Below are 15,972 nucleotides of genomic sequence, written 5' to 3'. Positions count from 1 at the left end.
GTGATTTTATACCGAATAGAGAAAGTAAGAATTAAGACAACATCTGCGCGCAGCAGCAACTGCGAAAGTAAGAATTTCAATATAAATCTGGGCATCAAATGATCAAAGATCTCAAAACAAGCTACTTAAGAAAAAAAATGGTCTTCCAGGGCTAAAACAAAAATCACGATGAACCCATTGATACACTAGCATCAAATGCACCTTCTAGTCTTGTTTGTAATGACATTGTAGTCCTCTTTGGTGATACATCCTGCAATAAAAGCAGTTAAGATCTGTTCAGCCTTCTCCGTCCACTAACTACTTAGTATTTTTCTTTGAACCAAAACCATAGTCTATATATATACATAGTCTGTAGAGACTAAATAAAAAGTACTTCTATTTTAATGTACTAGTTTTAAAATTCAACGCTTTAATATATAATAATAAAGAAAGGTATAGCCGAAAAATCATTTCAAATTATCTTACATTGTAAAATAACTATAATTCTACTACAAAATAAAATTGCTAGAATAACTACAGTTTTGAATTATATATGCATAATTCATCTTACCTTTCCTTTTTTGTTGAACTGCAAATCCATGCTCTGTTCCGTGTGAGTCCAGTAGCTTCCAACAGTACCGATGATGGGTGTCTCGTCGGGACTCCGGCTTCTAGACCTTATCGAAGATGCAGATAAAGAATACATCCTGATCTCTTCAACTGTTAATGCTCCCAAAATTGGCCTATCCTCGTGACTCCACGGTGAACCTCTTCTTCCTTTTGGTGTATGTTCTCCAACACAACTGTTACTATTAATGGAAATAGGCGTGCTTTCCGATTCAACCAGCCAGCTAGAGAGGCTGGTGTCTACCCCAATTTCTTGCCTTCTTTTGCTGTCACTGAATTGCCTACCCTTTCTGTTTGACAGCTTCAAAGCAGGCTCTGAACTAACGGGTATGTTACCATCTTGCACTACCAAGTTGATGTTTTCTTTATCCATCTTCAGTGGATGCACCTCTCTTGCTTTCACCACCCTCTCTTTCGTAACATTCTCGATTGGATTCAGCACTGAGGAAACATCAGGAATCCTCCCTTGTGCTTCTTTTTGTGTGATGTTCGCTGACACTAGACTGTCCACTTCATTCTCTGCTTCTGCTGATGAAATTCGTATTCTGGAATCAGCAGACAGAGAAAACAGAGATTCCGAAGACTCTTCTTGAACCCATGTTCGTTTAACAACACCGCCTTCTTCCCCCCTTTTTCTCTTCTCACTCTGAGGATCGTCATTTTCTAGCGTAGAATCCAAATCACTCGTATCTAAATTAACGTCGTCGTATTCGTCATCTGGGCAATCTCTATACCTATACTGTAGAACAGGGTGAGTCACTTTCCCATTTTCTCCTTCCTTATCGTCCTTCTCCTTGGATGGATTTTCATGGGTAAATTCTTCAACTGGACTCAGAACGGACGAAATATTTTGAAGTGGTGCATTTGGGGATGACCCAAATGCTTCAGGTACCTCTCTTGTGCATACCAATTGGATTGGACTGTTAACTTCAGGCTCGACTGTTTCGGCATCTGAAACTTTTTTTCTTGAACAAACAGACAGAGAGAACAGTGACTCCGAAGACTCTTCCTGATGCAATCTTTCACTGATCTCATCATCTCTTTCATGGTCATTCTTTTTCTCATCTATCTGAGGTGCTTCCCCTGCTGTTGCCCCTTTGTCACGCTCCTCCTTGGTTTCAACACTGTTATTATTTGATTGCTCTGCATTTCTTATTCTGAAAGCGTACATATGTAAATCAAATTGGATAAAAAAAAAATCACAACAAAATGGATAGCTTACTTTGATTCTGCTATGCAATCAATGAGTTCTTCAACATCAGTCTTCTGCCGTGCAAGAGGTTCAACAGCTCCTTCCCCGACATGGGTCTGTGACAACTTTTGAGAAACTTAGATTAAGATAACGGAGACAGAGAGAGAAAGAGCAAAGTGAGCTTACTTGTGTGAGAGAACGCAATTGGTTGCGGCGTTTTGAAGTGCGAAAACATGGTAGAAAGCACCTCATGATTGATTGATTAATGAATCTGTGTTGCGTAAAGTGACTTTGGTGCTAAAGAAGAGTGAGATTGCTTAGGAAGCCATGCTATGATGAAAGAAGAGATTTTTAAAAAAGGGATTTTTAGAAACAGAGAAACAAACGGTCATGAAAAAGGTTTCAGAATCTCGGAGCGCAACTTTTTCAAATTGGACCGTTAAGATTCATTCCCACATCAGTTTTCGCTCCTAATTCCACTCTATTAGTTCACTATTTCAATCTTCAATAAATGAATCACTCAAAACAATTATAACCACTCAATAAATGGAATTCAATATCCTTAAACACCCTGTTAAAATACAATAATATATATATATATATATATATATATATATATATATATATATATATATACATACATAAAACATATTCTAGAAAAATTTGACTTATAGGATTTTATGAAGCATTAAATTTCATTTTATTAAATATTATAAATGTGTGTTTTTATTGATAAATAATGAAAATAAATTAAAAGTCATTAATATTAAGAGTAAATTTAGTATATTATTTTAAAAATTAAACCAAATTAATTACTTGTATTGATTATGTTAAAAGGGATTTTTACTAAGGATTATAGGGAGTTTTATATATATATATATATATATATATATATATATATATATATATATATATATATATATATATATATATATATTGATTATTTGAATAATATGTTTCATACGCTAAATGTTTCTATCATGTGAAGAAAGAAAGTTCTTAAATTAAATAATAATATTTTTTTTCTGGAATTAACATTGGAGTCACTTAAACTTAACACCGTATTTTCTTCTTTTTTTCTTTCAAACATTTGCGTAGTGATAAAAATAATGTTAATATACATGTATTAACGTTAATTCGCAAAATTATTAATATTTTACCTAAATGAATAATTGTCATTATTATTATTAGTTGCAATTAGATGAGATATTAAAAATGAATCAAAATTATTTAGTTTTGTAAGCTGAATGACTAAATTGATAAATAAAATTTTATAAAAGCTAACATTGACATTGGCATAATTATAAGAGCAAAAATGGATTTAATCTTTTAATTTTAGAAGGAGCGTCTCATTAACACAGTGTACCTTGTAAATTAACTGAAATTGAAACTTAAATTTCAGTTTTTTTATCGTTTGAAGAAAAATTAGGGATCACAATAAATAAATTATAAGGGTAATTTAATACTACACATTATTTAAAAGGAGCGTTTTATTTTAACGCAGTACCTGCACTGATGTAGTAAATTAATTGAATTATTTCGTTGAATTAATTGAAATTTTCTTAATGAGAACAGGGATAGAAATAAAGATTAGCACTCAGGAAAATGAAAAATGGATAATGATGGAGATAGGAGTGAGTAGATACAAATAGTAGGTAGTAGTATCTAAGGACAACTAGAATGAAGCCAAGCACCCTTGCTCTTCAATTCCTCTTCACTGCCAATACAACAATTTATAGAAGATAAAGCTTGCTTTGCAAAACGAGGGAGAAAAAAAATTAAAAATAAAGGCACCTTTTTCTTAACTAATAACAATTGGTTGCCCAAGAAATTTCTAGTAAATTCTTGGAGAAACCCTCCAACATAGAACTATAATGTCAGCTGTGGCTGTGTGCACAAAAGAAATATCATTTTTCTCTGGCAACAACTATCAAAGCCTCAAGCAATTAAACCCAGAGATACCATACCATCATACTACTTACTACTCTTCTTCTACGTCCTCCGTCGTCCTCTGATGCACTCCATCTCCACCTTTTCCCGCTGTCTGCAACTTCTTATGTTTCTTACTTTTCGCTTTCTTTGCCTTCATTCTGCGTTTCTTCTCATTCGCATCTACCCATTTGTAGTCCGCTGGTATGTTGAAAGGATCAACTTCATCTTTATATCTGTGACTATCAGAGTCACTGGACTGCCCCCCACGACTTCCTTTCATCCAGGAAATCCATGAACTAGAGCCCTCTGATTCCTTGGATTTGGCATCATGGAAATGTGCTGGGCTGGATAGTGGAGTTGAAAACTCCTCCACAGGCTGAAGCTCCTCAAATTTCGTAAAAGTGACAAGGACCCGGATGGTAGGAACTATCGGAATAGCAACCTGAGTCCCAGAGGTTATTATCATTAAAACCAGATGCTTTTATAAAGAACAAGTATGGATGCTGAAAAATGTAATGACAGATAGTAACAGATTCGTAGAAACCAGGCATGAATTGCACCAACACTCAAACAGAGATTGATTTCTTTGAAGTAGATCAGCTAAATGACTGATCATCTAACTCACAGTCAACTGAAATATAACTATTCAACCATGAGAAAAGTCTAAGTGTGATAGGAATAACAATAAATCTAGAAAAAACCCTCCCGCTCGTTCCCTTGTCCAGACAATAGCAGCAAATCTCGGCTTTGCCTTGAATCATTTTAGAATAGGCTGGCATAGTTTAAAATAACAATTAACAGTACAGGTGTACCGTGCAGATGATATTCACTCAAAAAGACACCTATAATCTACTCATGCGCAGATACCAATACAAGAAACAGGAGAAAAGATAAACCCATGTCAGTCATAATGTCATCAAAGTTGTAAAACTTCAAATGTTCTTTAGGTACGTACGTGTATATATAGGCCAATGAAGGGAAAATCATGAGTTTGTATGACAATCTAGTACGTTTCGGAGGGTGCAGCTGTGATCAGGGCGAAATCACTTATCTTGGTCGTAAGATTGTGAGATCATAAATTTTTTAGCCAATTTTTGCTAATGCAGTTAGGTTTAGTGGGTTGAGTTTCGCAACCCAGTTTGGAAAAAAAAAAAATATATATATATATATATATATATATATATATATATATATATATGACTTTGGCATTCTGTATCCATGCCTTGGGTTCTGCTTTCAAATGTTCTGATTTTGTCAACTGGTTATCTGGCCTCTGTGTTTTGGTTCTTCCAGTGCTTTTTACGACTTGCAGGTGAACTAATAATGGATATGAATAATGAACTTTCAATTTAAGTTTTCGGGTTTAGTAACTATCCATTTTATATGATATTTGTTATGCATAAATATGTACTTAAGTATAATTTTGCATTTTCATCATGATATGCAATTTTAGCTGACTCACTGCCAACAAAAACCAGCTAAAGGAGATATGAACATGCTGTCCTGCAAGAGTGCAGAGCAACCGTGCATATCATAAAAAGAACTAGTGGTTATGGTATGTAGATTACCTTGACAGGAAAAGTTCCATGAGGAAGCTTAGTTGTTAAAAGTTCTCTGAGTCTTCTGATAGCCTTAACCTTATTTGCTAAGATGTCAAGTAGAGGCAGAAGCTCATCCGTTTTCAGAGGAAAATCTGGCGTCAACCACAACACAGGCCTTAAACCCTTTTTATACTCACTCTCATTCTTTGACTCAGTGTTTGTTCCTTTCTTCTTCTTCTTTTTATTGATTTTATCTTTTCCCTTCTTAAGGTCTCCACTATCCTCCTTTAGAGACTCAGATGCTAACTTTTGCTGATCAACAGATCTTTGATTGCTCCCTTCTGAGCCAAACTTGGAATTTTTCTTCACACTTTTGGAATCCTCAGGGTCATCAGTGCTGTTCTTCATACTTTTCTTGTTCCAACCAAACCAGCTCTTCTTTTCTTTAACCGTGCCATTGGCTTCAGAATTCTCAAAGGAAGCTGCAGAACCATTTTCTTGACCCTCAAAGGCTCCATTTTCCTCATCCTCGTATGTACCATCGGAGTTTCCCATATGTAGTGCAGAATCTAATTGCATTCTTTCCTCAGCAGTCAGTACATCATCATATTCGTCATTGTTTTCCCCATTTATCATGCTTTCTCCATCCTCCACAGCAAAAAGCTCTTCATCAGTCATAGCACCAGGAACCCTCCTTGACTTCACACTAACCATCACATGAAGCATGTCATAAACTTTTGCCTTCCAACTCCCAACCATCTCTGTCTTCTCCTGCCGCCTCCAATTTAAATGGGGAACAAGCTCAGCCTGAGTAACGTCAATACCTGGTCTATACATATTGGTCTGAGACATCAAGGAAACTTCGTGAGCAACTTCAGACTCTGTTGGCTGTGTACCAGCCCCTTCCAAAGCATTTGTGATTTCCTTCTCCTTATGAGAAAGAGCAATCAAAGAACCAGGTGGCAGAGTTAAGTTGCCCTCCTCTGCGACATAGCCCTCTCCAAGGAACAAAAATGTCTGGTCAGATCGTTGGATTCGCAAGCCATCAAAACCAGCAAGGGTCATATCAGCACGGAGATTAGACCCACGCTTCCAAATCCGATAAGTGTCAGAAGGAGCTATTCGCCCAATAAAAGGAATGACAGAGCTCTCAAAATGAAAACTTATCTCCATATAAAAATCACGAATTCGGGATGCTGAAGCAACAATGCGGGGAAGCCTACGACACCATTTAGCCCACGCCAAAGGTTGATAATGCCGTGCAATAATCATGGCAATAGCTTCCTCTCTGGTGCACACTGCTTCTTGCAGAGCACTCCAACCATGCTCATTCTGTAGACTCCAATCCGCACCAGCAGCCATCAGAATCTCAGCAGACACTGGATCCCGAAGTCGCACTGCAAGGTGCAGAGGGGTCTCCCTACCAGGAACATCACGGCGATCAATAACAGCAGAAACCTCATCCGAATGAAGTTCGGCTGCAAGAGATTCAGCTTCTGTGTTGACCTCCCCAGCCTTAGCCAGCCTGGGAAGGGAGGAAACAATGCGCCTCAGGGCAGCATGGTCGCGCCTGGCAACAGCCAAGTGAGCAGGACTATGTGCATATCTACTTAAATCTTCCATCGATTTCTCTCCCACCTCTCTCTTGTCCCTTCTCCCCGCTCCTAGGTTACTATCATGAATGATTCCATTGACTTCCATTATCCGTACACCTTGAGTTACGAAGCAGAAACAGCACACACTTCACACATACCTTGACCTTGCCTTACACACTCAAATCAACAATTAACACGGTTCCAATGACAAGGGAAAACCACAGAAATGGGTAATTCGAGTTTATTTCCTGCCCAATTCTAACCCTCTTTTCCCCTGCCACAATGAACCAACCTCCACTACGAAATTACAAGATACTACTTCACTTGCATTAACGATTTAGAAGCAATAACGACAAAAAGCAAGATGTCACGGACTGTTTTTGCTCCAAAACCCGATTTTGGTCACGAGCACAAGTATGCAGTGAGCCGATCCAATCAAATCTGCAAACAAAACGAGTCTGAGCCTAAACCACCGAACAAAGATACAAGCACGGAGTGCCAAGACTTACAATTAAACCCATTTAGCGTTTGCCCATTAAACAAAACGTCTCGAATTGTAACCGCTCCCAGAAAAAAATAGTGTTGTAAAACGTAAATTGAAATCAGAAGCAGAACAACAGCGAAAGAAAAAAAAAATAAAATAAAAAATAAAAAAGTGCTAGGAAGGAAAAGAAGGGTATAAGATTGGCGTGTTGGAAAGAATTAAGAAAGAGAGGAAAGAAGAATCCAAGACCTTGGGAGGGCGAGAAGGCGAAGCGAAATTGAGTTGCGGGTGCGATCCAAGGAGTTTAGAGAGGATGTGTGCGATGGTTGCAGGAGCAGGGTGTGATGGTTAGGGTTCTTCAGAGAGGTTCAAATTCTCCCGAACTGAAATTGAAATTGGGAGCAATAGAGAGAGAAAGAGAAAGGGGAAGATCGGACGGTGGGAATGAAATTGGAGAGATGAGATCGAAGGGTGAGGATGGATTGGCAAGGGAGGGACCATTAATGCTGACAAATGACAACACGAGACGACTCAAAAGGATAGAGGACGGAATCGGTCACGACTCGGTCCTCCGCTCTGACTCGGAGGTCCCTCCCCAACATCCCGCGCTCTACTGTTCTCTGTCCGTCTCTCTTTACTCCTTTATTTTTTTTATTTTTTTTTCTATAATCTTACTTTTCTCCCATTTAATACACTTGCCACCAATTTAAATATACATATAAATTAGAAAATAAATTAAATTCAGGATAATTTTTTCTTGAAGTAACTTAGATTTTCTAATTTGTACTCTCTTATCATCTTAAAGTTACATTTCAAGTAAGTAATTTCAAATGTGAAGAAGAATATTTATAAAATTAATTAGGTATATTTCTTACGATAAAACTTGACTAAAAAAATTTCTTATATTTTTTTTTTTATTGTTTTGATTCTTTACGAGAATTCCATTTATTTCTATTACATCATCGTAATTTAATTATATTTTATGAATATTATTTTGACATGAGAAAACTTAAGGAGTAGAAGTTCAAATATTATTTTAAGTTGATCTTTAATCTTGTTCGGATGATAATAATAAAATTGTAAAATGACTTATCAAATATAGATTTTAACACGTAAAATATGTTTCAGTAATCTAATAAATATATTATGTTATTCCGTTATTTTAAGACTCGTCAAATGAATGTAAATTTTATAAAACATTAAATTTTGTCTCAATGCATAATTCTCATACCTTATTTTAAATATAATGTAAACTATTTTTGAGTTGTTTTATTACTTTGACAAGATTTTTCATATCATTATTTAATATATTTAAAATATCTTCATCATGTGTATATTTGAATATTAAGACTTAAATACATTAATTATTATATGTCTGGTATTACACAGATATTTAAGAGATTTAGTGATTTATTTATACAACATTAATCAACTTTATGTTCAGCACGACCGGTATAAGTGTTGAGTTGCATTCCAACATGTAGAATTTCCTTAAGATTTTGTTTGCATACTTATTTTGATGCCTCAAAATTTCATGTGAAGTATAATAAAGTCGAGGCCAAAAAATAGCTAAGAGTATTCATAAATCTCATTTCAAATGTTGTTTTTGTTTATGATTTGAACTCCTCAATTTCTTATTGCACATCTCTTGTACTAAGAAATCATCTACATAGAGACAAATCAACAACAATCTTCTATGCTTTATTTCTTTTACATATAAGTGTTATAATTATCTATCATTCACAATTCTTATAACCTCTTATCTGTCTTTATATAATATGTTTTGAGTTAAATTTCATCAAAAGATGTAAGATTTGTATATAATTTTCACATATAGATATAATTTTATGTTTTTGGTTTATTTTGCAAGAAATCAAAGATTATAGAAGATTAAAGAGATGTTTTCAGAAACCACTTGCTTAGCGAGACAGTAACTCTAACCTAGTGAAGAAACCTAACGAGTAAAATAAGTTAACGTGTTATAAAATTACCTCTCACCCAATAAAAGGATATTTTGGCCTAATGAGAAAACACATTTTACTAAATGTTTAAAGTGTCAAAAGTTGAAGAAAAAAATAGTTTTGGACGTGAGAACAAATTAAAAACTCAAGACACGAGTTGAAACTCTTTTGGTAGTGTCTGGCTTTTAAAAATGTTTTGAGACCTAGACATGGATAAAACAGTCAAAATGTTTCGTTCTAGACATAAACCAATGCTCTTAATGATTCTACACATATTTTCTTAATACAAATATTATATTTAAATATCTGATGAATTGATATTTTCACATAAGTATTTAGAAATTGTCTTTAAAAAATTTGGACTTGTATGGTTATGACATAAATGTTTGAATACGTAAAAAATATATTGCGTGGATAAGTGTTTTAGTCTCTTGCAAACTCTCGTATTTTTTCATATTTATTTATAGATTAATTTTTTTTCAAAAAATCAAGAATGACAAATAATATTATATTAAAATATAAATTACGTCTAGTAAATTTAAAGTATAGTTTACAAATTAAAAGCATTTAATTATTAGACATTACAAATTTAATATAAATACAAACTAAATCATATTTATTTATTATTTATTACAGTAATATAAAATAAATATCTACTGCATGTACTTTACAAACTACACTACCAATCTAGAATATATAAGACACATATCTTGAAAATAGTAGATAAATGAAAATAGTAAATATTTAATTTCTGCACGTATTTAATATGTTTAATAAATTTAACATAAGAAAAATATAATACTCTTTTTTTTCATTTTTTTTAGTTAAGTTTATTTGTGTTTTCAATTACAACTCGCATAAGTTAAATTAGATTTTATATTATAAATTTAATAAAATAATATCACTCTATAATATACAACATATGTCTCGGGAATAGCAGATAAATGAAAATAGTAAATATGTTTAATGAATTTAATGTAGTGAAAATATAATACTTGTTTTTACTCTTTTTTAGCTAAGTTTAGTTGTGTCTCCAATTACAACTCAATATGCATAAGTTAAATTAAATTTTGTATTATAAATTTAATAAAAAAATATCAGTCTAGAATATATAACGCACATGTCTCGGAAATAGAGGATAAATGAAAATAGTAAATATTTAATTTCCAAATGTATTTAATATGTCTAATGAATTTAACGTAGTGAAAATATAATACTTGTTTTTTCTCTTTTTTAGCTAAGTTTATTTGTGTCTCCAATTACAACTCAATATGCATAAGTTAAATTAAATTTTGTATTATAAATTTAATGAAAAAATACCAGTCTAGAATATATAACACACATGTCTTGGGAATAGCGGATAAATGAAAATAGTAAATATTTAATTTCTACACGTATTTAATATGTCTAATGAATTTAATGTAGTCAAAATATAATACTTGTTTTTTCTCTTTTTTTAGCTGAGTTTATTTATGTCCCTAATTACAACTCGCATAAGTTAAATTAAATTTTGTATTATAAATTTAATAAAAAAAATACCAGTCTATAATATATAACGCATATGTCTCGAGAATAGCAGATAAATGAAAATAGTAAATATTTAATTTCCGTACGTATTTAATATGTCTAATGAATTTAACGAAGTGAAAATATAATACTTTTTTTCTCTTTTTTTTTAGCTAAGTTTATTTGTGTCTCCAATTACAACTCAATATGCATAACTCAAATTAAATTTTTTATTATAAATTTAATAAAAAAAATACCAGTTTAGAATATATAACACACATGTATCGAGAATAGCATATAAATGAAAATAGTAAATCTTTAATTTTCGCACGTATTTAATATGTCTAATGATTTAATCCAGTGAAAATATAATACTTGTATTTTCTCTTTTTTAGCTAAGTTTATTTGTGTCTCTAATTACAACTCAATATGCATAAGTTAAATTAAATTTTGTATTATAAATTTAATAAAAAAATACCAGTCTATAATATATAATGCACATATATCGAGAATAGCGGATGAATGAAAACAGTAAATATTTAATTTCACACCTATTTAATATGTCTAATGAATTTAATGTAGTGAAAATATAATACCTGTTTTTTTCTCTTTTTTGGCTAAGTTTATATGTGTCTTCAATTACAACTCAATATGCATAAGTAAATTAAATTTTGTATTATAAATTTAATAAAAAAATACCAATCTAGAATATATAACACACATGACTTGGGAATAGCAGATAAATGAAAATAGTAAATATTTAATTTCCGCACGTATTTAATAGGTCTAATGAATTTAACGTAGTGAAAATATAATACTTATTTCTTCTCTTTTTTTAGCTAAGTTTATTTGTGTCTCCAATTACAACTCAATATGCACAAGTTAAATTAAATTTTGCATTATAAATTTAATAAAAAAAAATACAAGTCTAAAATATATAATGCACATGTCTCAAAAATAGTGGATAAATGAAAATAATAAATATTTAATTTCCATACATATTTAATATGTCTAATAAATTTAACTTAGTGAAAATATAATACTTGTTTTTTCTCTTTTTAGCTCTTTCCATTTACAATTCAATATATTCAACATGCATAAATTAAATTAAATCTTTATTATAAATTTAATAAAAAAATACATATTTCTTAATAAACGTTATTATTCTATTATTTGAGCGATGACAATTTTTTCATCACGAGCTGTGAATTACAAAAACTGATTTTGTTATGATAAAAAAGTTATGAATTGTTTAAAGTTTTATTATATAATAAATTATTAGGAGTTTTTAGATTCAATTATTGCTTTCAACTTTTAAAAAATAAATAATAATAGTTTAGTTGAAGACAACATCATCACAAAAGTAAATCATCAAACATAATGTATGCGTACCTTCAAATGCTTGTTTCAAAGAATTTCACACTCGAGAGTAACTACTATTTCAATGATAGCATTTTGAGATAACTTAATTTTTAATTTTTAATTTTGAGCTAAGTCATATTATTATTATCATTGTTTTCTTTTGTATATATAAGAATTATCTTATGGGTATATTGTAAAATAAAGGAACAGTTTGTATGTGAAAAATCAATATTTAGTTTATTAATATATATATATATATATATATATATATATATATATATATATATATATATATATATATATATATATATATATATATATATAGTAAATACTAATTGTTAGTTTTTTTTTCTAGAATAAAAATTCCTAAATTTTCATTTTGAAATGAGAGAAAGGGTATCAAATTGAATCCATTCAATAAATATTAAGTAAACTACAATTTATTATATCTTATCTCTAAAAATTTAAAATAAAATATTATAAAATTAAAAGATAAACATTTTCTTTAGAAGTTAAAAAGACGTTTAACTCAAGTAGAATAGTGGAAGAAAAATTGAAAGATAAATATAAAATACATAAAGAACTTACGATATATTTTAAATAAAAATATATTAATGTAAGGTGTTATAATTCGTGTTTAAATTAACAGTTGAAGGTAAAGTTTGCTTTGATAAATCTCAAGTTACAACTAAGCTAGGTTTTCGTAATTATTCCGATTTAGGTTACCGCTGAAATTAAACAAATGTTAATAATTAGTTGGGATCTCGGGTATAGGAATGTTTGACCGTATGGTGTGTTATGCATCCATATAATAGTCAAACTTAAAAGTTGACGAAAAATAATATACAAACCCTATTATTTTTTTCATCCTTATTTGAGTTTCTTATTCAATAGAAAGACACACCTTAATTGAAATATAAAAAAAAAAATGCGAAATTTATTATTATATTAAGCTTAAATAACAATCTACTCTTTATTTTTTTAATTTTATTCAATTCAATTCAATAATATTTTTTCTAATTTTCTTAAATTTTGTTTAGTTTAGTTTTTTTAATGTCATTTATATAATTAATGGATATTAAACCGTGTATATTATGTATCAGTTTGTAATTTTTTATTTATTTTTTGTTTATTTTAAAAAATATATGTTCATCTATTTAACGTCGTGTCAAGGGATAGTAGCAATGTCAATGTAGTGTCACAATATGATCGTTAATTTCATTTAATTCAGTGTTATTTTTAAAATAGCGTATTTTTTTAAATTAAAATAAAATTTAATTTTTTATATAAATATTATATTGATGTTTTTATTAAATATTTATAATTTAAAATTAAAATTGATTTAGAATTAAAATGAAAATGTTAAAAATGGAAACTAACACCATTCATTTAAAAACTTTTAGAAGTTACAAATCACATAAAATATTAAAAAATCAAATCAACTATTAAATAAATACAATAGAACATTATATATTAATTCATTATAAATTAAAATTGTCTCTCTCTCTCTCTCCCTATATATAATATTGTAAAAACTATTTTTAGAGTTTATTCATTTTTGTTTTTTTTTAATCACAGTAATGCAATGCAACGATTTGTTTTAATATTGTAAATTGTGTTAATTTTTATTTTTCTTTTTATTTAATATTTTATATGACTTTTAGCTTTTAAAATTTTAAACTAATAATATTAATTCTTATTCTTAAAATTTTCATTATAATTTTAAATCGTGGTCTTAAATAAAAAATAGTTAAATAAAAAGAGAATTTTAATAAATTTAATATTTATATAAAATTAAATTTGATTTGAATTTAAAAAAAATAATACGTAACACAATACTAGATTGATACGTTGATATTTTTCTAAATAAAAAAAATTAAAATATTACGAATTAATACATGACCTATACTATTTCGTGTCTATTAATTATTTAAACGATATTAGTAAAAAAAATTAAATAGAACAAAATTAATGAAAATTAATATTAAAATAAAAAAGATATATATTAAAATTAAATTACACAAATCTATCAAAAATAAAGAAAAATTAGTATTTGAGTCTTACATTAATTATTTTTTTTCTTTTGGTCATGCAAAATATCAATAATGTTATGTATATATTCTATTATAATAATGATGGTTTATAAATGCATTTAAACTTAAAAACATTGCCTCCTCCTTTAGGGATAGGAACATCTTGTAAAATAAGATGATTAGGGTTTTTTCTTCTAAGTGGATCTCAAACCTAATTTTGAGATCAAACACACACACACATAAAAACTTCCAAATATATATAAATTACAAATACATATACTTAGGCAATACCATTCCAAATGTTCTTAGTAACATATGAAGCTGATATTGACATATACATATTTTTTAAGCAATTAATTCAGTTTAATTTCTTAATGATGGATTATTATTTAATCTTTTTGTTTTAAAATATTGAGTTAAAATGAAAAAAGTAACTTGCTAAGGTAGTGATTAAAGAAAGGGTTGGTTTGTGGAGTGATCCTTATTGTAAGTATGAGTCAGAAAGTGAATAATTTTACAATATGTTGTGTTTTTGGTTACATCTACCATCCGACAACATTGGGTGCCCAAGTTTTGGTTTGTAGCAGACATGGTTTCTTAAACTGTGTTTTGGTCCCCTTTGTCCATATCTCTATGGGATATTACTTTCCTTCAATAACATCTTTTCTTCTCCATTATCTTTGTTGCTTTGCAACTTACACTATTCCCCAGGTACACTAATTAAATTAAAAGAAAAAATAAATAACACTAATGAATCACTTCAATTAGTTTTTAGGATTTTTAATTATAATACAAATCATGACATTAATTCTTTGTTAATGTACTATGTGTTTCAAATCTTTGTGAAAAAAAAATAACAATAACTCAGATGAAAATGATAACATTTTTTACTACTTTACAATGCCTTTAAAAAAAAAGAAAAAATTTCTTTAACAATTTTTTTTTAACAATTTTTTAACAAGACAGTTTGTAATTGGTCCGTTTCAAATATTTTTTTAGAATAAATTTAAACAAATCAATAGAATTGTAATACGTGTCCTGTTGTCAAAAGATTATTAAAAAAAAATTGTTAAAATATAATTTTCCTTGATAATTCAAATTTTCTCAATTCATTCTAAGAAAGCAACCAACCCTACTTTTAAATTTTTTTTTGTCATTTTGTCCAATTTTGGACACACATGTACTTACTCTTTCAACACGAGATCTTCACTTATAATAGGTGGATGTTTTTTATATAATTTTTCTGAAAAATATAAAATTAAATTTTTTATCAAAACTTTTAAATATATCAAGATGAATAAAATATTTTCATTTAATTGATTATATGTAACATTGTAAAATAAGAGAATGCATTAATATTTTTTTTTTTGCATACAGTGTTGTTACCGAAATTAAATTTTTTTCGTTTTACTTTATAATTTACTTGTTCTTTGCAGAGAACTTACTTTTATAGCTTATTCTATTTCTTGGAAAAGACTATAATTATTTTTTATAATAAATAATAAACAGAAAGTTTTGGTGTCTTAGAATTGAACACAGTGTTGAATCAATAATAATTGATATTAGAGCCAAGAACTGTATTTAATTGATTAGTATATCTAAATTAAATTTGACAATTCTTGTAACAGATTTTAGTTATAGTTAAAAAAATCTTAAATTGTAATTTATTTATACTTTAACACGTGTTCTTTTTTGACAACAATATATTTTTTTTTTCAAGTTGTGCAAGTACATTTTATAATATAATGTTCTATGTCTTA

At 29.5% G+C, this 15,972-nt stretch overlaps 2 protein-coding genes across 3 annotated transcripts; both read right to left on the bottom strand.

Annotated features, from left to right (window-relative positions):
* Positions 1-9: 9 nt before the first annotated feature.
* LOC106754162 lies at positions 10-2,280 on the bottom strand. Of its 2 annotated transcripts, none has more exons than XM_014636148.2 (4): positions 1,985-2,280; positions 1,829-1,923; positions 551-1,763; positions 10-250 (listed from the first exon to the last, which is right to left on the bottom strand). In XM_014636148.2, exons 1-4 carry the CDS (start codon positions 2,048-2,050, stop codon positions 164-166), a joined length of 1,461 nt encoding a protein of 486 aa, XP_014491634.1. In that variant the 5' UTR covers positions 2,051-2,280; the 3' UTR covers positions 10-163. The 2 variants fall into 2 exon arrangements, with proteins under 2 accessions (XP_014491634.1, XP_014491635.1); XM_014636149.2 differs by having other exon boundaries at positions 1,829-1,914.
* A 1,124-nt stretch (positions 2,281-3,404) lies between these two features.
* On the bottom strand, positions 3,405-7,988 carry LOC106754136. Its single transcript, XM_014636113.2, has 3 exons — positions 7,600-7,988; positions 5,299-7,307; positions 3,405-4,172 (listed from the first exon to the last, which is right to left on the bottom strand). Exons 2-3 carry the CDS (start codon positions 6,970-6,972, stop codon positions 3,780-3,782), a joined length of 2,067 nt encoding a protein of 688 aa, XP_014491599.1. The 5' UTR covers positions 6,973-7,307; positions 7,600-7,988; the 3' UTR covers positions 3,405-3,779.
* Between the last annotated feature and the right edge of the window lie 7,984 nt (positions 7,989-15,972).

Source organism: Vigna radiata, unplaced genomic scaffold (genome assembly GCF_000741045.1).
Source record: "Vigna radiata var. radiata cultivar VC1973A unplaced genomic scaffold, Vradiata_ver6 scaffold_83, whole genome shotgun sequence".
NCBI classification, from domain to species: domain Eukaryota; kingdom Viridiplantae; phylum Streptophyta; class Magnoliopsida; order Fabales; family Fabaceae; genus Vigna; species Vigna radiata.
This window is presented reverse-complemented; position numbering and strand designations above follow the sequence as displayed.